We start from the raw sequence: 22,824 nt of genomic DNA on the forward strand, positions 1-22,824 counted from the left end.
TGGGGGGTGGGTGACGTAGATTTTCCCGACCCCACCTACGCCTCTCCTAAACTCCACCGTGCCTCCTTGTGCCTGTCTTTGTCTTTCTCCATTTCTCTCTGAGTGTGTCCGACCTGGCAAGCTTCCTTCTCTCTTTGTTCCACAGTGACAGTCCTGATGGCAAATTGATTTCGACTGTGTGAGAACAGACATACAGACAGACACAGACAGCTCCGGATAGCACAGGGGCCTCTTCCTCCCTCCCCCCATCTTTTCCTCTCCTCCCCTCCCTCCTCTTAGCCTCCCCTCCTGTCCACTTACCTCCTCCTCCTCCTCCTCTGCCTCCACACACACCCCTTCTCCAAGTGGAAGAGGCCAGTTTCATCCCTCCTTTCTGTCCTCTTCTTCCTCCCCGGGTCCCTCCTTTTCCTCCTTCCGTCCATCCTGGGTGCTGCTGCTGGTGGTGTCGGTGTGGACAGTAGCGGTTGGTGGGTGGAGGATTGCGTTGAGCGAGAGAGCGTGAGCGGGGCCTACCTGCTCGGCATGCAGCGATATGGACTCTGAATAATCTCTGATCACAGTCCACCATCACGGACTGTTCTCTCTCTCAAGAGACTGCCTTTGCTACTGCTTGTCTTTTCATGCATGTACATGGTTGTGTCATTTTGTCGAACTAAAGGACATGTTCATGTACTGTACAAGTGCCAAAAGACTTCAATGTCATTGTACTAAAAGCCACTGGCTGAATGGCCTTTTATAAGCACACGTGGGGCCCAGTATTATCCCACCCAACACACACACACGCTCAAAAAAACAAAAAAAACAAGCTTTGTTCAAAGTAAGGCTGTGCAGCAGATTACTATGTTCCTGTTCTGAGAGATCCCGTATAGGTCGCGCTGTGCTTCCTTGTGTCAGTGCTAGACTTGATTTTTTCCGTCCAGAGGGTGTGTGTCATATCTGCCTTACTTTGCTTCTTTTATTTTCTATTTTTAACACATATTTTATGTGCAGTGAAGCAAATCTTCAAATTGAGCTTCAAGAATATACAGTATATATATCTACATAAATATATATATATATATATCAAATGTTTTCCGTCAGTCCAACAAATTGCACTGTATTATGATCATTGCAAAAAACATGTTTTCATATCAAATTTCAAATTAAAATTTTCCACCCTTCAACCAAACCGCAAGAATAAATGTTGGTGATGGACGTTTCTGCAAACCACGGATATCTTAAAAATAAAAATGTCTTTTGTTTAATGCTAAATTTTCAATTATATGTTGTGACAATGTCGTGCGTATGGTCTGGTTAGGTTTAGGCACAAAAATGACTCTGTGAGGGTTTGTAAAAGATGATATTGTGGCTTAAAATACCTGGTTTGGTTGGAATAGACCGATCATCGGGGCAAATATTCAGCATTTCTTGTTTATTAATATTAGTGTTGTGCGCAGAAAAATTGAGTGGTGACTACAGACAGACAGAGGAAGTAATGCATTTTAATAGGACCCAAAAAACACTATCTGACCGGTAACGTGTCAGTAATCAACACTGAATAAAAGAAATCTGCAAAGTAACAAAAGTTATCAAATAAATCTCTTGGAGTGGCTGTTTAAAGTAGCACAAATTGGAAATACTCAAAAAAAGTAGGTCAAAATTGTATGTAAACAAAGTACTTAAGTAAATTGTTCTTATTTTCTCTTAATATAATTTTGACGCTACGATTTTCACCTTTAATTTTTACCGCAAATCTATATTGTTTTCAAAAAAAATCAGCTGTCAGTCTCCTTGATTACAAATAATCGGTATAGATATCCACCCTGAAATCACCATATCTGTTGATCCTTAGTCCCAACTTTTGAAACAAAATTGTAGTATAGAGTAGTTTCACGCTTACTAATGTCGAAACGCCGGCTCGAACAGTCGTAACTGGCAGCCTTGTGGCCCAGTTTAAGTCCAGCACCACCTCCCTCGACCTCCTGATATTAAAGTCAGGTCATGTACATGTACTGTGAAACGTGACACGTATTGTAGAAATGTCAGTATGATTTGTACAACACGTACAAATGTGTATCAGTGGTTTGCAGAAGTGTTGACTGCCAACATTTTACTCTGGCGACTGGACTGCAACCTTCAGCCCTGCAGTTTTCTGCCGGGCTGAACTTCCCGTCCGAATTCCCTGTCAAAATAAAACGCCTCACTCCAGTTTGACCTTCAGTTTTGGTCTCTTTTTTCTGAAGCTTCGGTGAGTTTGGAGGTTTGATCTTCTGTTGAGTTTCCTCGATGACAGCTGTGAATTAGTTTTTAGGTTAAATGACAACCACGGCTTTTGCAGCTCTCAGTGTTATTTATGATTGTATTCCCTGAGTGGCTATGTAGTTTTTTGGTCTTTTTTCTTTTGAAAAAACAATTATTGTCCTTGTAAAAAAAAAAAAAGAAAAAAAAAAAAAGAGGAGAAAATATTTCCAGAAACAGTGAGAAACTACTGATTAGTTGAAGTGTTTATCTTATGCATGCTGTGGAGGGAAACCAGAAAAATGTGATACTGAAAATTGACCTTGAATGTATGGTGACTTTTTACAAAGGTATTCTAAATAAAACATATCTCTATATATTAATAAACAGTCTGGTCTGGAGAGAAATCTGTTCTGTCAGTGACAATGACATTTTCAGTTTTGTTGAACATTTTCCTTGTTTCAAAGTTACGGCTCTCAAATAATTATTATTATTTCTTTTTTTCCTAAATGTTAAAATAAAGGGTAATTCTGTCAATTTCACACATGAAGGTGTATTTACAGGTCTGGGGGGGGGGAGTACTACTGCATATGTGAAAAAGGAAGTTTCATGCAAGTGCATTGTGGGTAATGTAGGCACCAGATTTTGAAAAGCAGAGGTGGAGAGTGGACTCTCTTACAACACTGTTTGGACTCATTGTGCACAGTTTATAAGCAAATGATCAAAATCAAAACCAGGCGCCTACATTACCCACAATGCAATCTTCCTCTGGGGCCACAAAAGGTTTCATGCTACTTTTTTCACATACGCAAGTACTCCCCGAGACCTTGACACACACTTTTGAATGTGTAAAATTGGTGGAGTTACCCTTTAATTACCTTATCTCTAAACTTTCCACCCTTGTTTGAATCATTTCCAGCAGCATGCACACTTTTCATCTTTCCCCCCTCCCCCAATAGCATCTGTGTCGCTCTCTGTGTCACTGTACTAAAAAAAAAGACTCAGTCGGTGTGTGTGTGTGTGTGTGTGCGTGTGTGTGTGTGTGTGTGTGTGTAACTGAACTCTGCCTGCTCGTTGTGTTTTAAATGAGTTGTTTTGGCTTGTGTTTTGAGTTGTACTCTGGTGATAGTTTTGACATCGCACACATTTTTTAGCAGACACGACGTCCGAACACCTGCCTGTTGATTGTGTTGCATTGACATCACACAGGATTGAACGGGACAGTGTTTACAGCATGTCGAGCATGAAGTGTGTTACTTTTTTCCATCCCTCATCTCAGTGACAGTTTCTATTTATCAACCTTACAGTATGTTTCATCTCGCACCAGACTAACCAGCAGTGTTTGTAACAAAAAAAATGTGAGCCATGCATGATCTGAGAGATTCAAACCCAAAGGTTCTCTTTACCTTCCAGTTTGGGTCCAGAATTGTCCCGGTTCTGAAGGGAACAGGACCTCCGTAAGTCACCCCATTGCCTTTCAGCCAGCCAATCACTTTTTTTACCTTCTCTCTATTTACTGCCTGGTTCGCTCTGCTGTCATTGGCTGTCTGGGCTGCAGTAGGACGCTGGGAATCAGTCGCTGGTCTTTTCTGTCCTCTGGCCTCCGTGGACGTGGCAGCATTTGTCAGTCCAGCAGGCCTCGGGTTGTAAAACAATTTCATTTTTTTTCCTTTTACAACATCATACAGAGAAGACACTAACCCTGCATGTGAGCCTCTTGCCAGCTGTTTTTTGTTCTTTTTCTTCATACTGAAGTTTTCTCACTACATGCTTGCTAAAAACTCGCAGTTAGACCCTGCAGCTGTTTGCTCAGCTTAATGCAAGAAACAAAACTTTAAAGGAAGGATGATTTCTTTTGGGTGTGGTTAACATAGCTCACCTCCTTTTTATGTGTGTCATGTGTTCAACCTAACTGTCACTGTTCCCTGTCTCACCCCTCCTTCTCCCCGCAGTGACCGTTCCTTGGAGGTCTACCTCCGGCCCACCTTCATTGACGACCGATCTGCACCCATCTTCTACTAGCGGCCTGCTGTTCCCCCCTTTTGTCCACTAATGGGCCCTCTTGAAAAGGAAGAAAAGAAAAATGGCTAACATTGTCACGTTTGCCCGGTGTTGTGTTGTCACAAGAGGGCCCAGAAGTGCGACTAGCGGGGGAATAAAATCACCTCAAGGAACATGTTACACTACTAAGAGTTTAGTTTCTTTGCCGTGGAGAATTTCCGGTTAATCCTCGTGATGTTTTTTTTCCGCAAACGCTTCCACAATCGTCGAACGTCTCAGCCTGAGCGTTCGAGTGTGACAGTAGATTTTATTAGTTATTTAGATCCCGCCCGTTGTGGATAAGGTATGGCTAATAGGTTTTACTAGTGATGCCGTCACATTATTATTTATCTGCACTTCTACTATGGGACTCTTTCTTTTCTTAAAAAACACTGTAAATTTCATTTGAGGATTATTTAATTATTAAGTGAGGCCTGAGGGTGAATAGAAGACAGTCGGTAACTGTCTTCAGTGTATGTAACAGTGATGCGCTGAAGACGGAGTGTAGATCGGATACTGCCACAGATAGCTAGAACTGGACAGATGTTGAGTGAACTGTAATTCTGCTTTTATTAAGTGATATGTAGTACATATATTTACTAGTGGTGATACAGTATACCCATGTTGTCAATGTGGGAACTGTGCCTTCTACTTTTCTTGTTTTTTTTAAATATAGCATGATCTGATATCGCTGTGTTGGTGTTGTTTCCTACAGCATCGTGTTGCTCCAGGGTTATCGTTGCAACCGACCAATCATGTTTTGTAATTTCGTATCTTTGTAACTTGTGGATGGAAAATACCCACGTAGAAGAAGATTTCCTTTCTAACACATTGTTAACCCTCAAAGACCGGGAACTGTTCTGGGCGGGCGCCTGACTCTCCTTTATTTATTTTGTCTCCTACCCTGTGCTAGCTGTCAGCATCAAGTGCCATACATGATTTGATTTCGGGATGAACTTTAAGTTTGAGTGTGGTTCATTTATCCTTTATTTAATTTACTGGTAGAGGGTAGAGGGTAGAGGGTAGGGAGGTAGATTAGTCCAAGCAAAGCAAACTGTTTTTTGACTTTTTGTGACATTGCCTAACGGCCCAGAGGAGGAAACTACATGAGTTTCTTTTACGAATCGTGCTGCTGAACATGTTTACTATACGGCTCCTGAATGCCCTCGCAAGAAAGTTGACACCACTGGAAAGCTGAGAAACTCCACTTTACATTACTTTTCAGAGCATATGGATAAGATCAGTGGTTCAAACTTTACTAATCATTTTAGAACAATAGCTCTTTGTAGCCGGCGGCCACTGTTTGGGTCTTTGAGTGTTATAATTGTGAAAGGATCTCTTTTTAACCCAAAGCATCTTTTCCTATTAAACCTATAAATAACAAACAGTGAAGGAACCTCTGGTCTCCTGAGTAAGAGTTTTCTGTACTGAAGCTGTTCAGCCACAGCGGCTCGTTGCAGCGCAGACTTCGTCACGGTTTCATAAGTTGAACAGATGATCCTGGTGCAACAGCAGTGATGTTCTGAAAAAACAGCAACGAGACGAGATCGGATCCAACTTAAAAATGTGCTTCACGCAGCATCGACCTAATCATGTTGTAAACTGGTTTGAGGGCATATGTATCACGATTCAACTTGTATTTTTGATATTCCTGAAAATATGTTTGTTTGTTTTTTTTGCTTAGCAAGCTCCAGTACAGTGCAACTGAAATAACAGGAGAATATTTTGAACTGCTACTCTTTCCTGCTCTCTAAATGTCAGTAATATCTAAGCTGCCAGATAGCCAACAAGTGCATACATATTGGGGCTTTTTTATAAATATATATATATACATATATATATATATATTTAGCTTTGAGGGAGCGGTAGCTTATCAGATAAGGTACAGTATTATCATGGCTTATGATCATTTCTCAGTATTACACACTCATCTGGGAGGAAAGCTTGCAGCAGAGGCATTTACCTAAAGTCTGATGTGTGGGGAAAGTAGCGGAAACTGTGTGTGATGGAAAAGCAATAATGTGTGTGGCTGTGTGAATGAGTTAAAAATGCCTCTTAGACTGCAGTAAATCAAGAGCCCACGGATGAGTCCTTTACACTGAGCGATATGATCAGGCTTTTACTACACGGCGCATTTTTTACTTTTATATAGCTTTCCATCTCATGTTTGTCCCCTGTTTGTATTATATCTGTACTGTACAGAAAGTGCATATAAATTATCATGTCCGAAATAAATCGAAAATGGGCACAAACGTCATACTTTTTATGTGTTTTGTTTCACGTCTGTATGTTTTTTTTTCTTCTTTTCTTTGACATCATAAATATATCACAGACACAAGAAGGGAAAAAAGTATTTGGATTTATTTGTTTGGGATAGTACAATAGCAATGAGTGAGGGGAGGAAAGAGGGAAAGGAGGAGGGTGGAAACAGCAATGTTGTTACTACCGGTGCACGGAACAGCCCGCCTCACCCTCTCCTTAAGGTGTCTGCCATTTTTTTTTTTTTTAGCCAATAGGCTTTGAAATATCTCTTTGGCAAATTTGAGAGAGAGCGAGAGAGAGAGAGACTGTCATCCAGGATTGCATCTTTTTTTTTTTTTTTCAAATCGTACAAAAATACTAGCGACTAGTTTTCTCTTCTTGCAGAACTTAAAAAGGCGGCAAGGTGAGAGGAAACAGAATTGGCACTTTGAGCTACAGAAGGACAGAGAGGGGGAGGGAGCTGTCGATACAGCAGTAGTAATTCAAGTCAAGCTACCTGCTACATGTTGATAAAACATTCATACAATATGTGAGATAGGTCATCTTTTGAATGTCTTTTTTTCTTTTTTTTGTACACCTCAGACCCGGGCATTCAGCACAAATGTAATACATTATGTATGAGAATATGGACAATACCTAGACGTAGAAAAAGATGCACTGAAGATGACACGGACATTCAACATTTATGACTGAACAGTGTGGAAACACCTCTCTATCCCCTTTGGTGTCATTCTATTGCTGATGAAATGTAATAAAAAGAAAAGCTAAGATGCCACAACGAAAGTGAACCTGTAGCCGGCACTGTGGACACGAATGAGGAACCTCACATGTTTAATTGTTTCATTCCAGGATGGGGGAGATGTAGAGCGTCTACAAAATAAAAGACCCAGTTTGGCTATACAAAGTGCTTCAGACAGATACGGGAGGTCATCGTTAACCAGAGTGAGTGGTGGTGATCATTAAGGGAGTGACGACACCTTCATTTTTAATGTTTTTTCGATATGACTGGATTAAGTTTCGGCACCTCCATCTTCCACCACCACCCACAGCTGTTAAAAAAAAGTCAGATTGTTTGGGAATCCACTTCAGCTTCTTATGCGACAATCAGCGGACATCATTCTCTGGCTCCAACAATCAGAGCTCTAACAGTCTTTTTAATAAAAATATGCCGGATCAATGGTAAGCAGATGGACCAAGGCAGCCAATGAGAGGAGAGGAGCAGCTACCGAGCCGGTCGTTACACTATGTTTTTCTCCTTTTTATCATTTATTTTCAGTAACACTGTGGAATAAGGATCATAAATTAAACTTTAACTATTTGCTTATTAACATGCATATTAGTAGCATACTGGCCCTAAACATGTATGGACTGAAACTACTGAAATGAAAAGTAAATAAATTGCTCAAATAATAAGTATGCACAAAAAATAAATGAAGGCATTAATTATTTTTTGATTCGCTTCTTTATTTATTTACCTTTATAATAATTCAACTATTCATTTACTTTCCCATTTTTATTCTGCCATTTTATTTACAAATGTATGTATATATTATTGTATTTATGTATATATGTATTTATTTATGCGGGGCTACTATTTTGCAAAATGCAAAAGGGGAAAGAACACAGAAATAAATATGTAAATAAATAAAGTTAAAAATGAATAAATAAAATCGAAAGTAAATAAATACTGGGATCAATATAAAGGTAAATAAATCCAGAAGCGAATTAAAACAGAAATATCAATATATGTCACATATTTTATAGTTTAATCAATGCCTACATTTAGTTTTAATATCATTTCTTGGGTATTTAATGACATACAATTGAACCATTTAGTTCTTTCTTATTCTTAATTTTTTAATATGTCAGTTTCAACTTAGAGTCCGAAGCTCTCTAAACGGACTCGTTCTAAGTCAGAATTTGTTCTGCATTCTGAAGCGAGGTCTTGCTCATGACTAATTCACTGGTAGCTTGACACACAGTTTGAACCCACAAAGGTTCAACTGGTGAATTAATTATGAGCGAGACCTCACTGAAGAATGTGGAACAATGCTTTAAGTGTTATAAAGGGAGAATTTCTTGTGGTACCACCAACTTATAAGGCCCAAACTGAGCAATTCATATTAAGTTTGTAATTAATGTACAACAAATTCCTTATTGCCTGGTAGCTTTTCAATATGGTCGTGCAGAATAAGACCCTAAAAAGTTATTTATAACAAGTAATAAAGAGACAGTATGCTGCTAATGTGCATAAGCAAATAGTTAATGGTTGATTTTTGTTTCCTTATCTAAAGAGTTACCTTGTTTTCTTTTTAAATTCACTAAGGTCACCAACTACGGAAGCCCTGAGGGGCAAGGAAGAATTTTTAATTTTTCTGGTGCTCTATTTTCTAAGTTCTCAAAAAAGTGTGTGAAAAAAAAAAAAAATCACTTGTGAATTTTTTTTTTCATGTGTCGAGACGAGAAAAAAACAATTCACGAGTAAAACTTTTTTTTTTTTCTGTTTGTATGAAACCCAGTGAAAAAAATATTTTTCAACAGGAAACTAAGTGTTTCTTTCTGTAATACTCATTTTGACCACAAGAGGCAGAAGTGCATCACTACTCGTATACTTAATAAGATAAGATTGTTTTTATCACGTGTCGAGACGAGTAAAAAAATGTTTTGACAACTTAGAATAGAAGCACCAGAATGAAAAAAAATCTCCCTTGCCCCTCAGGGCTTCTGTAACCAACAGAAATTGATGCATTGAGCAAATAAGTTATTGTTGTATACTGTTAATAAAACTAAAATACTGATGGTTTCTATTCCTGCAAACAATATCATTTGATTTTGCCTCCACTCTCCTGGTTTGTCTCGATCAGGTTGCCCATTCCAACATCTTAAAAACATCTTTCATAAAATAAAAAAAAAACAAAAGAAAGTGTGCAAATCATTGAGGGTCTTCCACTACAGTATGAGGCACTGTCTCATAAAGGGTCACCGGGCGTCAGATGCCCCGAATGTCGATAAAAATAAAACTCTGTAAAACATCTAGATATAATAATGCTGCTTTTCTGTGTTGAGAAGGACCCGGACTCATCCTCCTCCGGTCAGGGCCGAGGGGCGCTCAATCTTTTGGACTGTTCTCTGTTGGAAAGAATTAATCGGAAATAAGTTCTCCTACTACGTATACAGCTAACTGCGGTATTTTGACTAATGCAAAGATCATAATACTGTATGACAGATGGTTAATACAGACCTGTTGCTGAGCCCGTGTGGGGGTCGGAGACATGTGTGATAGAGAATCGTGAGACCATAAAACGGTTAAGTGCTACAGCTGCAGGTTTGGGAGCCTCCGGACTGTTCGAGGTGGATGAAGGTGAGGACGGGGGCTCAGGGTTGGTGTCAGGTGAGGACGGGCGGGGCTCAAATGAGAGGTCATCGTTCCATTCACAACCCCCACCTGAATTCACACACGCAATTACGTTTATCGTGAGGTTAAACCAACTTTGATTATTCTGCGTGGCATTTTATTTCCTCGGCAAAACTCACCCTCAACTGAGTTGTTCCGATCTGTTTCATCAGAAACACAGAATGTTTCACAGGATTGAGCTTCAAGCTCAGCTTCAAGTTCAGGGTCAGGTTGCAGCTGCTGGTCGGAGATTTTTTCCTCTGAGGATTCCTGCTCGTTGGCCTCCGTTTCTACGGAGAAGGTGTAGTCAACCAGCTCTCCTGTGGGGCTCTCCTGGAAGTCATAAACAGAAACATATTCCTCACATACTCTGAAGTAATCAAATAATCTCATTATCAAAAAAAAACGTGTCATACCTGGTCAAAAAGAAACACCGTAACATCGTCGAAAAAGGACACAGCTTTTTTCTTCCTCTCCAACTCGTCACAGAAGGACTCGGTGATCAGGGTTGGCATCTTCAGGAGGCTGCGGAGGTGTCTAGCCCTGCTGCAGTCGCTCACCACCACCGGCACTGTGGTGAAATCCTCCTCACTCTCCTCGCTGTCCTCATCTTGGATGTTGTAGGTCCTCAGCTCTTCATCTGACTCGCTGTCGTCTGAGTCATCTTCATCCTCCGCCTCCTCCAGCGGAGCTCTCACTTCCTCTCCGCACAGCTCCAGCAATGACGAGGAAGTCGACAGGTCAACGGGGCCGTTGGATTCTTCACACAGACTGTCCTGTGAGTCACATTCCTCTGCGTCTATGTCCTCGAAATCTTCCTCATTTATTCTCACCGCCTCCCTTCTGTCCTCCGTCTCTTCCTTGACATGATTGAACTCTGGCAGCTCTTCCTCCTCCGTTGATCCATCGCCATTTTCATTCTCTTTGGGGGCCTCATCTCTGTAGTCAGTTATGGTGGAGTCAGAATTCAAAGACTGGACAGGGGAGCAATCTTCTGCTCTTCTGTTCCCCTCCTCGTGGTTTCCTGAGGCCTCCTGGACAGTGGATGAGGGTTCAGACCCGATGGAGGAGCTGAGCTCTGAGGGAGGTTCCTCTCCTGAGTGCTCGCTCTCCAACCCGAAGTCATCGTCTGCTGGGGCGGACTCTTTGGTCAGGCAGCCACCCATCTGCGGAGGAAAGGGTGAGAGCATGGACAACCCAGGGGTGGGAAGGGGATGGGGTGAACTAGGGTCAGCCTCTGAGAGATTCACCAAAACACAACTTTTGATGTGTCTCAGATTTGTTAGATGATCATCGCTGTTGAACTGTCTTGACGGAGTCTTGACGGAGTCATCACCTCTGATGGAGCTCAGATTCTCAGCAGTGAAATCACCTGGATAGAATTTACTGCCTTCCTCTTGAGGGCTCCTCTCATTTTCAGGATCATAGTCTGAGAAGTAGGCTGAGTCCCTGTATGGGTTCTTATCAGTCAGACCCTTTAGCTGAAGCTCTGAGCTGTTTGTGGAAGTGCAGATCCCTTGGCCTAAACCCACCTGCACAACTAGTTCAGGTTCTCCACCCAACCTTGGGCTCCTCTCACCACCCAGGGGATCTCCGAGCTCTTTGAAGAGAAACTCTGGAGATTCGTTGTTCTCTGTGTCGTAGCCACTATCCAGGGATTTGGGTAGGACGGGGGTATTGAAGGGATCAGGACTGAAGTCCTGATCACAGGTGCTTGCCATCGACGAGGACAGGTTCAGGGTGTCTACAGAGTCAGGAGTTCTCTCTTGATTCTTCACCGGACTCAGTTCCTCCTCATCTACCTCAGCGTAGTCCAGGTTGAAATCAGCAAAGATCCCTGATGTGATATCTGTGATGTCATCGTCATCGTCCTCGCTGTAGTCACCAAGCTCTACCAGGCTAACGCTGGAGTTCCTGACCCCGACTCCACTGTCCAACGACCTGTTGCTTTCTGATGTCTCTGGGTAGCTTCGCCTTTTGTCTCCCAGACCAACAGAGATTCCTGTTGAAACCCCCTCCCAGATGTTACTCCTCTGCTTGACTGTCTGAGGCTCTTTGAAAGAGGACGGGGACTTTATATAGTTCGCCTCGGGTATCATCTTAGGCTCAGAGTACAGTCTATCCCCATGAAGCAACAATTGATTTTCATATTTTCCCTCTAGTTTTCCACCCTCTGTCCCTCTGGCATTGATACTTGGGCTGGTGAGCGAATCAAAACTTCTTAAATTTTCTGCAGTTAAGTTTCTTTCCACTTGACTGGCAGATTCCTCTCTTTCTTTGTGATGCAAGTGAATGTATGAACCCAATTCAGTGGACTTGCTAGCAGCGTTATGATCAGAGTCTCCTCCTTCTGCCTCCAAGGTGCCACAAGACCTGGAGCTCTGGAAGGTTCTGGTGGTGGCCTTGGTTAAAGACCATAATTCTGTTGTGTTAGAGTGATCAGCATATTGAAGGTCCAGATAGCAGTCATGCCCACTGCCTGCTTGCCTGCTGTCAAAGCTAAGGCTATTGTTGTTTGCTGAACGGTTTGAGGTCCAGTTAGTGGCCTCTGCTTCAGAGAAAAGGTCATCCTCGATGTCTTCTCCTCTCCGCTGGCCCACCAGCAGGCCGTCGTCTGTCCCTACATCGATGCTAATGTGGTTAACAATGGGTATTGTCTTTCTGAGGGGATCCATTATATTATGGCAGCTCTCGTTGACTGTGCTGCGACCCGTGCTCGCTTCAAGGTAGGGATCGCAGAACCCTAAGCTGGGGCTGCTCACTGCTTGTGACAAACTGCGTGGGTTTTCTAGAAGTCCTACCGGATGGACGAGGTTTGATCTGGACTCTGGCGTTGTATCCAGTTCAGACAGACAGGAGTGGCGTCGTGTCTTGTATGCTGATGACTGTTCACAGTAGACCGTGTCGTCCTGACTGGATGAGAAGCAGTTGTGGGAATGGCCTAAGTTTACAGGACTGGTGCTGGATCCGTGCCTCAGCAGTGGCTCCATAGTTAGTTGGACAGTGGGGCTTGAGTCAGAGTCATAGGCGGGGGACTTGATGTTGTCAGCAGTTGCCCAGTAAGTACTGGGCTGTGCCATGGATGAACCAGTCCGACTCTCAGAGGACAACCTGCTGCTGCCGGCCTCCACTCCTGGGCTGTAGTCCAGCACGCTGTCATCCAGGTTTATGTTACACTCTACTGGTTCCTCTATACGAATGTAGTACTCACTGCTGACTGAGGGGCTGTGGGCACTCAACACTGGGACCACACCTGGGTGCTCCGGTTCATAGTAGGACGGGGATATGCCTGAGGTCAGGCTGTCAGTCTTGCAGCCCCCTGAGCTGCTTCCTTTACTGGAATAGTAGATATCCTGGTAATGTGGGTTCCCTTGGCCCAGCGGCCCACTGGTGGAGGAGGAGCAGTAGGGCTGCTCCGCTCGGGCCTGCTCCCACTTGTACTCAAAGTTGAGCCCATGGCTGGTCTCTGTGACAGTGAGGAGGTCGTCCCCTGTGTCGGAGTGGAAGCTGTCGGAGAAGTGCTCCAGGAGAGGGAAGGAGGACGAGGCAGAGGAGGCCAGCTCCACCGCCTGAGTTTGCTCTGCACCGGGGTCGTCAGCTGAGGCAGGTGTAGGGGTCAGGAGCAGGGTGGTGGATGTCACTGTGTGGGAGGTGCTACCCAGCAGGTTGGGTCTCAAGGCGTTCCAGCGTTGTTCAAAGTCTTCCTCGGCCTCGCTGGAGCCTTTGGCACACAAGTATGTGACCAGAAGGTGGACTTCCTCACTGCTGGGTCTCAGCTCTGGCTGCAGCCAACAGAACTGCATCACCTCATACCTGGACAGAAGTGGCAGAGAGAAAAGAAAGGATCGAAGTTATAATTGGGTTACTCTCCTAGTGTTTGCATCAGTTGGCTAAGAAGAACTTAATGATGTCTTTAGGGGACAGTTTACCTGAAATTAAAAAATACACAGTGTTCTTCTTGCAAATATCGACAGACAGATGACTGCTTTCTCTCAAATATAACAGAACTAGGTGGCATTTTCTCATGGATGAGACAGCACATGATATAAACATTAATGGTGTCCACCTTGGCTGAGCTGTAATGTTAGCTAGCTTACTTAGCTAGCCTCTCGTTTATGAGTAGATACCATTTTCCTTCTGCGCAGTGATACTGAAAGAAAATAGTCCCGACATGAAACTGCTCACAACAAGGTCTGTGGATTATTTTTGAGTAACCTGGCTGTGATTTCTGGAGAAATTGCTGTTGAGTCTTAATACACTCAATACAAGACACGTGCCACATAGTGCCAGGCAGACATCTCGGCGACTGATATCTCCTAAACTCTGCAACTCACACCAAAACATTAAAGGAAAGAGGAAAATGTTTTGCTTCGGGGAGGAACTGTCCCTTTAAGAATATTGTTGTTTGTTTTTTTTTAAATAAGGATAAAAAAAGGCATAAGTTAAAGAATCAATTCTAAACTAACAACAAGGCAATATAAAAGAAACCCTTGAAGTCAGCACTTTCTAGCAACAGTCTTGCGCCATGCACCAGCCAAAGATGTATAGAGTATATGAAAGGGGTGCAGTGCAGATGCTGACATAGTTAGAAGATGTTTACATTCCTCCTTGTGTGTGTGTGAATGTGTGTGTGTTTGTGTGTGTGTGTGTGTGTGCGCGCTGCTGCTGGTACCAAGTGCATTTAATTTAGTGGAGAACAATTTTGAAAAATAAAAAAATAAAAACCCACATTTGGCTGGCTTCCCAGGTAAAGATGAATGGGGCGATTCAACTCTGCTCGATGCCAAGGGGATCATAAAGAATAGGGGAAAGTATTGATCATCTGCCCTTGCTAGCAAAGAGAAATATTGCTACAGTGGACTGGTGCACCATCACGGGCAGAAACCCGATTTTAAACACACGGCACGCAGAAATTAATTGGTCAGGGAGGCTCTAAAATGTATCGTATGTGGTATCAAGAAGTATGACATTTTGAGTATCAACCTGCCCATGTGTATGTAAAGCATGTCCGCCGGAGTGTGTGGTATGCACGTCTCACCAGCGCTCAGCCAGCGGGAACTGGAGCTGGGGTTTGGGCAGTTTGAGCTGCTGCTCTTTCACAGCATATGTCAGCACCTGTCGGTCAGAGTAGTGTCTGTACGGCTGGTTTCCCAGCTCGAACAGCTCCCACACAGTCACTCCCAACGACCTGGAACAGGAAGAGAAATCGTTAAGTGTGTTCACCGCTCATATCCGAGACGTGTTACGTCACAAGTATCTTTGTGCTGTACACATATTTCCTAAAAAAAGCAGAGGAGATCCCACGAAAACAGAACATTTTCCTGGATATGAGTCATCAACCCTCAAACATAAAACAGTTAGTAGAGTACTTTGTTCCCATTACGACATTTTCCTTTTTTATTAAAGTTGCAGCGTCTCTCTCTTTAATCATCTCACCATATGTTGCTGGACTTGGTTTGGTCCACGACCAGCAGGTTACCGTGGACCTCGTCTATGAGCTCAGGTGCAATCCAGCGCAGGGGAACCCAAATCTGGTCTTGTGTTATGTAGTAGTCATCCTATAGAAAGACAACAACAACAGAAAAACACACATTTGAGCACTGATTGGGCGGTACGGTAAAAGGTGGTCATTAAAAATAGTAGAATGATCATATGACAGTCTGACCTTGTATCGGCTGTGAGAGAGGCCGTAGTCTCCGATCTTAACTGACATTTCTGAAGTTAGCAGGCAGTTTCGCAAAGCCAGGTCACTGTCAAACAAAGGAAAGTGTTAAAAAATCATATGTGACCAGACAACTCTCTGCCACAGTTTGCACAGTTTAAGGTTATTTTCATTTCTTATTGTTCTATAGTTTTTGTTTTGTCTCTGCTCTTCACACAGGTTTGAAGTTGGTTCGGCTCAGTTGCGGAAAAAGTTTTAGAAACATTGTCACATGTCGGATCGTTGGGTTATTTTGTCAGGCCACTCTTAGTCAAACTTGATCAAACCACAACTGCACTAGAGCCTGACCGATGTTGGATTTTTGGGGCTGATGCGTACGCCGTTAAGGAGTAAAAACAGGTCAATATTTTCATAAACCCAGATTATTTACATAAATACACATTTTCTTGCAATGATTTCTCAAATATGGTCATTAAACACTGGTGACAAAGATACGTACATCATGAAGGCACGATATTTTACAGTTTAAAACCGAACTTGAAACCGAATGAAATTGTAAACTTCACTAATAATAAATTACCACAAGCAGGGTTTGAACAATGAAGTTTTAAAGTATTGCTGGAGATATTATGACCAATACTTTAGAATTTATTCCCAAAGCAAAATCAGTATATTATGTACATCAAAGTATAGTTTCTTCAGTAATACTTCATATATAAAATACTGTTAATGAATAGGTGACCAACTTTCTCCTCGTCTGATCATGTAAAGACACTGGGGCTGCAATAAATGTTTATTTTCATTATCAGTTAATCTGCTGAGTGTTTTCACAATTAACAGATTAATTGTATATTGAAAAAAGTCAAAAAGTTATGGGAAAAAAATGCACATCAAAGTTTCTCAGAGCCTCAAAATTGCTTCTTTTGTCCAACCAGCAGAATTAAAACCCAAAGACACTTCATTTACTGTCGTGAATGACAAGGAAAAGGCTGCAAATCCTCAAACACTCGTTTAGTCAAACTAGGTCACTTTGTTCTGTCTCACCTCCTCCGTAAACAGGAAGCTCTTTCTCCTTGCAGCCAACACATGACTGCGAAACAGCGAGAGGGGTTCACCCCCCGCAACAAAATCACTGATGCTGGAGTTTGTGACAATTACTCAGGCAGCACCAGGATGTTGTTGCAGGGAGAGACCAGCAGGGGGCACGACGAGCATTCAAGTGGATCCGTCCTTCCTAGAACATTAATATTGATGAAGGTAAATAGAGCTGAACTGACTGACATGCTGTACCTGTGTATGAAGTTGTATTTGTGGAGGTGCAGAAGCCCCGAGGCAATGTCACACGCCATTCTCTGGAGGATCAGAGGGTCAGGAGTCTCGGAGTCGGCCACCCGACAACTGCGCAGGTAGCTCTTCAGATCACCCTGAGGAGAAAGCAAATAAGGTTATGAATTATTAAAACAACAATGCACAAAGACGAGAAGAAAATGAGGTATGTGGGAAGATCTCAATGTGCAGAGTTTGATTATATAAAGTGTGTCCCACCAGAGGGCAGAACTCCATGACCAGCAGATAAGGAGTGACCTCTGAGCATTGTGCCAGGCACTGCAGGAGGGCCGGGTGCTGGAGGGTTCTGGCAGAGGAGACGGTGGGAATGAACGCACAGAGACTGAACATACAACAAGTAATACAATCATTCGTTTACGTTATGATGTGATGGGCTAAAGAGCTGTGCTGTGTGATCTCTGATGTCTTCATGAACTGACCGGTATGGCTGCACCTCCTCCAGGAACTGCATCTGATCCTGGACACTGGCGCTGGCCTTCAGCTCCTTAACCACCACCTGGGTGGTGCTGAGGCCCGCATTGACTTCGCCCAGCAGAACCTGAGAGGGATACAGAGGGGGAACATCAAACTCGAGGGATGTGGACGAGCCTAGGTGCCAGAATAAAATGATATTTTTCTACGAACCATGGTTACGTTCGAATTTGTGTGTGATATACGCACGCACCATATAAAACACACAACACATTCACATTACATGTATATGAGCCGATCGGAAGGTGGTGGCACTACAGCTGATCAAGCAAGAGATCACTGTTTGAGACATTGTTTCACAACACAGTCACCAGAATAAATGTTGGTAACGTATCCTGAAACTTTACATTTCTTTATGTTGCAACTTTATGTTTCCTTGGATTTACTTCTCTATTTTTATCTTGTGTTTTAGGCACAAAAAAACACTTGGTTAGGGTTCGGAAAGATCATGTTTTGGCTTAATATACTTGTTTTGGTTGCGACAAACACAACTGGAAAGTCCCGACTACTTGCCAAAAAAAAAAGATTTTTTTTGTTGGCATGAATGCTGCTGGAAATTGTCCCGAGGTCTCCCTAAAAATATCCAGTGGTTTGACGCTTACAAATGTCAAAATGCAGTCTCAAACGGTGGTCAACTCCGACACCATCTCCTCCGACTCCAGATACGACAGTCTTGTCATAAAACATGTAATGCGAACAGGGTATGACACGTTTTGTAGAAATGTCGATACGGGACGTAGCGGTTTGCAGAAACGTACGTAAAGAAGTGTTTTAAGCCGAAACGTGACCTTTGCTTCAGACTATCCAATCGGTTTCAGTGCCTCAACTTAACTCGACCATTACACAACATAAAATTAAAGTTTCAAAAATGTCCCTGGTCTCTGATTGGGTTTTGTAGACAACTACAGCATCAAACAGCAACAACATGCAGTTACAAACTAAGAAGAACAATCATTGAGAATGGGGTGTGAGCGTATCTAGGAAGTGTCAAGGCATCGTGTAACGTACAGTAAATTGTGTGGAATTTACTGTGACTGTGAATTTCAACTCTCCTCCCATGAATTTCAACACCCTGACACAAGTGCCAAAGATTAGCCTCGCTAGAATGAGATCATCATCACATTACACTCGCATTCCTCGCAGCAGAAAGCACATCGGAGTACAGTAAGTACAGTAAGGACAGATGCAGAAGAACTGGTTATAGTGAGTAATAAAGAGTACAAAGGAAGCGTCTCTGGACTGAAAAACTAATTGTGTGTGTTTCTTAAGAACAAAAGAGTCTGTCTTACCTTGCCGAACCAGCCATGTCCAATCTCCTTTAGATACAGCAGACTATGGCGGCCAAGGTCTGATGATTTCAGCAGCTGGACTGGAGAGGAGTGGTAAGAAAGACATGAGACTACTTTTAGACGGGAAGAAAAGAGACTGTTGCGGTTGGAAAGGATTGATTAAGAGAAAAGAAACGACAGGCTTTCAACATCACGAGCAGAGTAAATTAAGTAAAAATGGTCGGGATTTGAATAGAAATGGAGCCCGAGAGGGCAAAGAAACATCACAGTCTGAGTTAAGACGAGGATAAAGTGGAAACTCCTCTCGGCCAAACAAAAAAGTACATTTTCCTCAATCAGAAGCCTCATTAACTAAAGAGGAGAGATGGTCTGAAAGCAAACAACAAACCCAACTTGTAACTCGCCACAAGGAAGCTCATCACCGTCACACACAAAGTCACTGCGGAGAAACTAAAGTCGTGCACGAGTTCAAATACCTCCATGGATCCTCATGTTTCAGGAATGGAGATGATGAAGGTGAGCAGAGAGAAGGTGATGCTGACGGAGCAGTGGAGCGGCCAGCCACTCTGAGCACCGTGACAGGGACTGAGTCCGAGCCCCAGGCAGCGATGAAGTGCTGGTTCTGAGTGTGAGAACCGAAAACCCGTGGCCCCAGCCTCGACCCCAGGCGTCTTAGCCTCATTGTGTGTATATGAGCGAGAGCCCACAGTCTCAGTGTGTGTGTGTGAGAGAGAGCCTCGGCAGGATTTAACCCTCCGAGCCCTCGTGCAGCTGAACAAGCTCGCCACGCCGCCTCTCCCCGTCTGCACCGGGCTCATCCTCCCAACTGGGAGACACACAAACACACATACTGTCCTCTTCTGGAGCTCTCCAGCTGTCGCGCAAACACCGAAATCCATCTAGTTCCTATACGGACGACTTTTTAAATCTACAGCAGACTGAGCGAGATAGAAACTTCTCACGGTCGTGACTCGACCGACCGATCTGCCGACGGGGTCCTGCGCGGGACGATTTCTGCCCTGGCCGCTGAGATTTTCTTGGTCATGTATCACGCCTGATGTGACCGTCACGCATGTCGGTAGTGTGCCGTTTGACGCGCCAGCTCTGTGTGCAGCTTCAAGACACCCAGTAGTGACATAAGGCCCACATAATGCCCCCCTGTCACCCCTGGACAGCAGCATTCCTCAGCCAAACAGCGACACAAACACTGCTCTGTCAGATGCAGAAAAGACCTCTGTCATACACACTCACCACCCCTCATCTCCAGCCTCCCCTCCCCACTCTTAGGTCCTGGTGCATGCCACCACCCTTCCCCTGTCTCTCCTCATCCCGTCACAGACCCCTCACTGTATTCGGACCATAATGCCAGTCCTCCACTGGTGCGTTCCACGGACGTTTCAGCCCGGCCTCATGCTCGCCCACTGCCCAGCCGGCCTAAATCAGGGCCATTGTTTGGACCTCGCTCACTCACACGCTCATGCTGCGTCTCCTGGTACCCAGTGCACCAAACACACACACACACACACACACACACACACACAAGCACGCAGACACACACAAGGCCCATTCTCCACTGGAACGCTGGGCAGAGGTTGTCACGGTGATAACAGACCCACACTTCACCATCCCATCCCCCTCCGACTCATAGAGAGAGAGAGAGAGAGAAATTAAGAAGTGGTATTATCCCAAATGTGGAATGTGTGAGTGTGCATTCCCGTCCCACTCGTGGCATTCCCGGAGACGATGGCACAATCCCTCAACACATAACACAGTTTGATGCGTCGAGCCTCCTGCGGTGGGTTTGAAAGCTTTACATGACCTCTTGAATAAAAGATTAGAGCAACAAGTGAAAGGCGGGACCGTCGGATCAATGACAAACCTTGTCCTGTATGTTCACACAGATGTGTAAGTGATGCTTGGCTCATATTAAATACGCCATTCATGGTTTGAGTATCGGCTACATAACTGGTGTTTCTGTTCAACATGCAATTACTAGGCTCAGTTTCATTGCATGTATGTCGGTGTGGGGGCGGATAATTGAAGACGTGCCTGACGTCAAAGCTACGGTTGATTTTTTTGTTATATTTGTAGAAAATCTCTAAACTTTCCAGCAATTAATAAATCAAATGCTCTGACAAAAAAAGAGGAAAAACACAGTAATTGTTGGTGTTGCTGGGGTGTTACCTGGGTTTTCAACCAGGCTAAAAAAGATGTATCGCTAAAGCTATTACAGAAGAATGGCGGAGAAAGTGCAGCTAAAATTTCCAAATGTTAACATGCTAGCTTCAGGGCTGCGAGTACTAGCAATATTGATGTGCGTTGTTTTCATTAATTACAATAATGTTAGGTGTTTTTTCACATGTGAGAGTAGCGGGATATGGTTAGCGTTGACAACGATATGCTGCACCCACAGTACACAGCCCTTATCCTGTTCATCAGCAGCTAACCTAGTTAGCACAAAGCACACAGCCCCTGAATCGGCGAACAAGTGTGCTGCAGCGGCAGAGAAGGACTGTCGTTCAGCAGCTAACTCAGTAGCACAAAGCACACAGCCCCTGAGCCCGAGAACAGAGCCGCTGCGGCAGGGACAGCCTCATTCGGCAGCTAACCTAGTTAGCACAAAGCACACAGCCCCTGAATCGGAGAACAAGTGTGTTGCAGCGGCAGAGAAGGACTGTCGTTCAGCAGCTAACTCAGTAGCACAAAGCACACAGCCCCTGAGCCCGAGAACAGAGCCGCTGCGGCAGGGACAGCCTCATTCGGCAGCTAACCTAGTTAGCACAAAGCACACACAGCAGTAACAGTAACTGCAGTCCCTGGCAGCTACTTCGCTTTTTTATGATAGATAAATGATAGATTTGTTTTTCATGTATTTAACCGACTAAAAAAGCCAAGTGGTCTTTAAGCAAACTAGCTGCTAACACATCTCCCAGCTGGCCAGCGGGTCAGGTCAAGGAGGGGGTAGGAATCTTGTTGGAAATTTTCAAAATATACCTTGTGCTGGTTTCTCCAATCTTACAACCCCAGCTTAAATATGTACGGAAGAATACTCAGCTGTCCTGTCAGCTCAGTTCTCAACCTGCACCTTATCCAATTATCGGTTAATTCCTGTTATTTCCGATCCTCTCAATCCTACAATTAGTCAGATATTAGCAAAGCAATGAAAACACTTCCAAAGCCAAAGTGTGCACAATATATACATGTAAAGAGCTTTATATGCTAAGACAACATCTTTATCTGTGTGTACATAGGGACGGGGGAATGAGTAGGAGACCGTTCTCTCTCCGACTCAGTGAAAGGAGACCATTTATCCATTCCTCGCCCTGCAACACCTGGACCAATCATACAGCCGTAGCTATGGAAGACAGAGTGGAGGCTAGTGATTGGCTGCGAGCCTGAGGCTGCCTTGTCCAATCGTCGCTGGAGCTCACATCCTAGGATGCTGAGCCCCAACTCACCTCCCTTCTGGCTGAGCATAGTGCAGCGCAGACAAGCCGGTGTGAGTCATGCAGGGAGAGGCAATCTGAGCACCCAGGATCTGGCGACATACATGTACATACACATTTTAACAGGCCGGCTGTGAGGCAGGGTGACCTGAAGAAAAACAAACAGCTTGCGACGCTGATGGGAAGGATCACGGATATGGAATACAAATGAAACACACCGGCATATTTTGGACGTGTGCTGATGTTGGATTATGTAAGAATCACAAGCAACAAAAGTCCTTCTAGATAATATTATTTAGCATGCATTTACAAACACACACCAGGAATAATGCACACTAGGGTTAGGTCAGGTTCCCGTACAGTATGCATGGCAGCTCTGCAGTAGGTTGGTATTTAAATGCATTACACAATGGACAGATGGTTGTCCCTTGATGAGAGAGACGGCAAGAAAGAAGAGACACATAATGCAAGACAACAAATGAAAGAGGCCACGTCTGTTCCAACTATGGTTGGCAGAATGTGCTCGGTTTTATCTCATCCAAATCAACAAAGCGAGTAATGTCCGCCATGTGCTCCAGAGAAGTCACAACCTTTTTTTACTGATATGTTAGTGTGGCAGAAATACACTGCAAACTAATACTGACTGTGGAGATGGAAACAGGGGCCTCATTACAGATACTTCCTGAGTCTAAAATC

At 43.7% G+C, this 22,824-nt stretch overlaps 2 protein-coding genes across 8 annotated transcripts in view; one reads left to right on the top strand and one right to left on the bottom strand.

Moving 5' to 3' along the window:
- LOC311268585 (BAR/IMD domain-containing adapter protein 2-like) overlaps positions 1–6,514 on the top strand; it is a 66,547-nt gene extending 60,033 nt beyond the window's left edge. For 2 of the 6 annotated variants that reach the window (XM_084372281.1, XM_084372286.1), the window contains exon 14: positions 459–2,606. In XM_084372281.1, the coding sequence (XP_084228407.1) occupies positions 459–543 (85 nt within the window). In that variant the 3' untranslated portion in view covers positions 544–2,606. Of the gene's footprint in view, positions 1–145; positions 2,607–3,630; positions 3,675–4,169 lie in introns of those variants that run through there. The other 4 variants (XM_084372285.1, XM_084372283.1, XM_084372284.1 and 1 more) reach the window with 4 other exon arrangements.
- Positions 6,515–6,600: 86 nt separating this feature from the next.
- The window catches only part of aatka (apoptosis-associated tyrosine kinase a), a 39,594-nt gene continuing 23,370 nt past the window's right edge, over positions 6,601–22,824 (bottom strand). Inside the window, exons 1-12 of one of the 2 annotated variants that reach the window (XM_084372280.1) lie at positions 19,159–19,823; positions 18,683–18,762; positions 17,342–17,460; positions 17,121–17,208; positions 16,866–16,999; positions 15,579–15,663; positions 15,350–15,471; positions 14,952–15,101; positions 10,330–13,726; positions 10,054–10,246; positions 9,761–9,964; positions 6,601–9,648 (exon numbers count right to left, since the gene is read on the bottom strand). In XM_084372280.1, the coding sequence (XP_084228406.1) occupies positions 9,629–9,648; positions 9,761–9,964; positions 10,054–10,246; positions 10,330–13,726; positions 14,952–15,101; positions 15,350–15,471; positions 15,579–15,663; positions 16,866–16,999; positions 17,121–17,208; positions 17,342–17,460; positions 18,683–18,762; positions 19,159–19,174 (4,608 nt within the window). In that variant the 5' untranslated portion in view covers positions 19,175–19,823 and the 3' untranslated portion in view covers positions 6,601–9,628. Of the gene's footprint in view, positions 9,649–9,760; positions 9,965–10,053; positions 10,247–10,329; positions 13,727–14,951; positions 15,102–15,349; positions 15,472–15,578; positions 15,664–16,865; positions 17,000–17,120; positions 17,209–17,341; positions 17,461–18,682; positions 18,763–19,158; positions 19,824–22,824 lie in introns of those variants that run through there. The other variant, XM_084372279.1, reaches the window with a different exon arrangement.

Source organism: Pagrus pagrus (assembly GCF_965226575.1).
Source record: "Pagrus pagrus genome assembly, chromosome: 13".
In the NCBI taxonomy this organism is placed as follows: Eukaryota; Metazoa; Chordata; class Actinopteri; order Spariformes; family Sparidae; genus Pagrus; species Pagrus pagrus.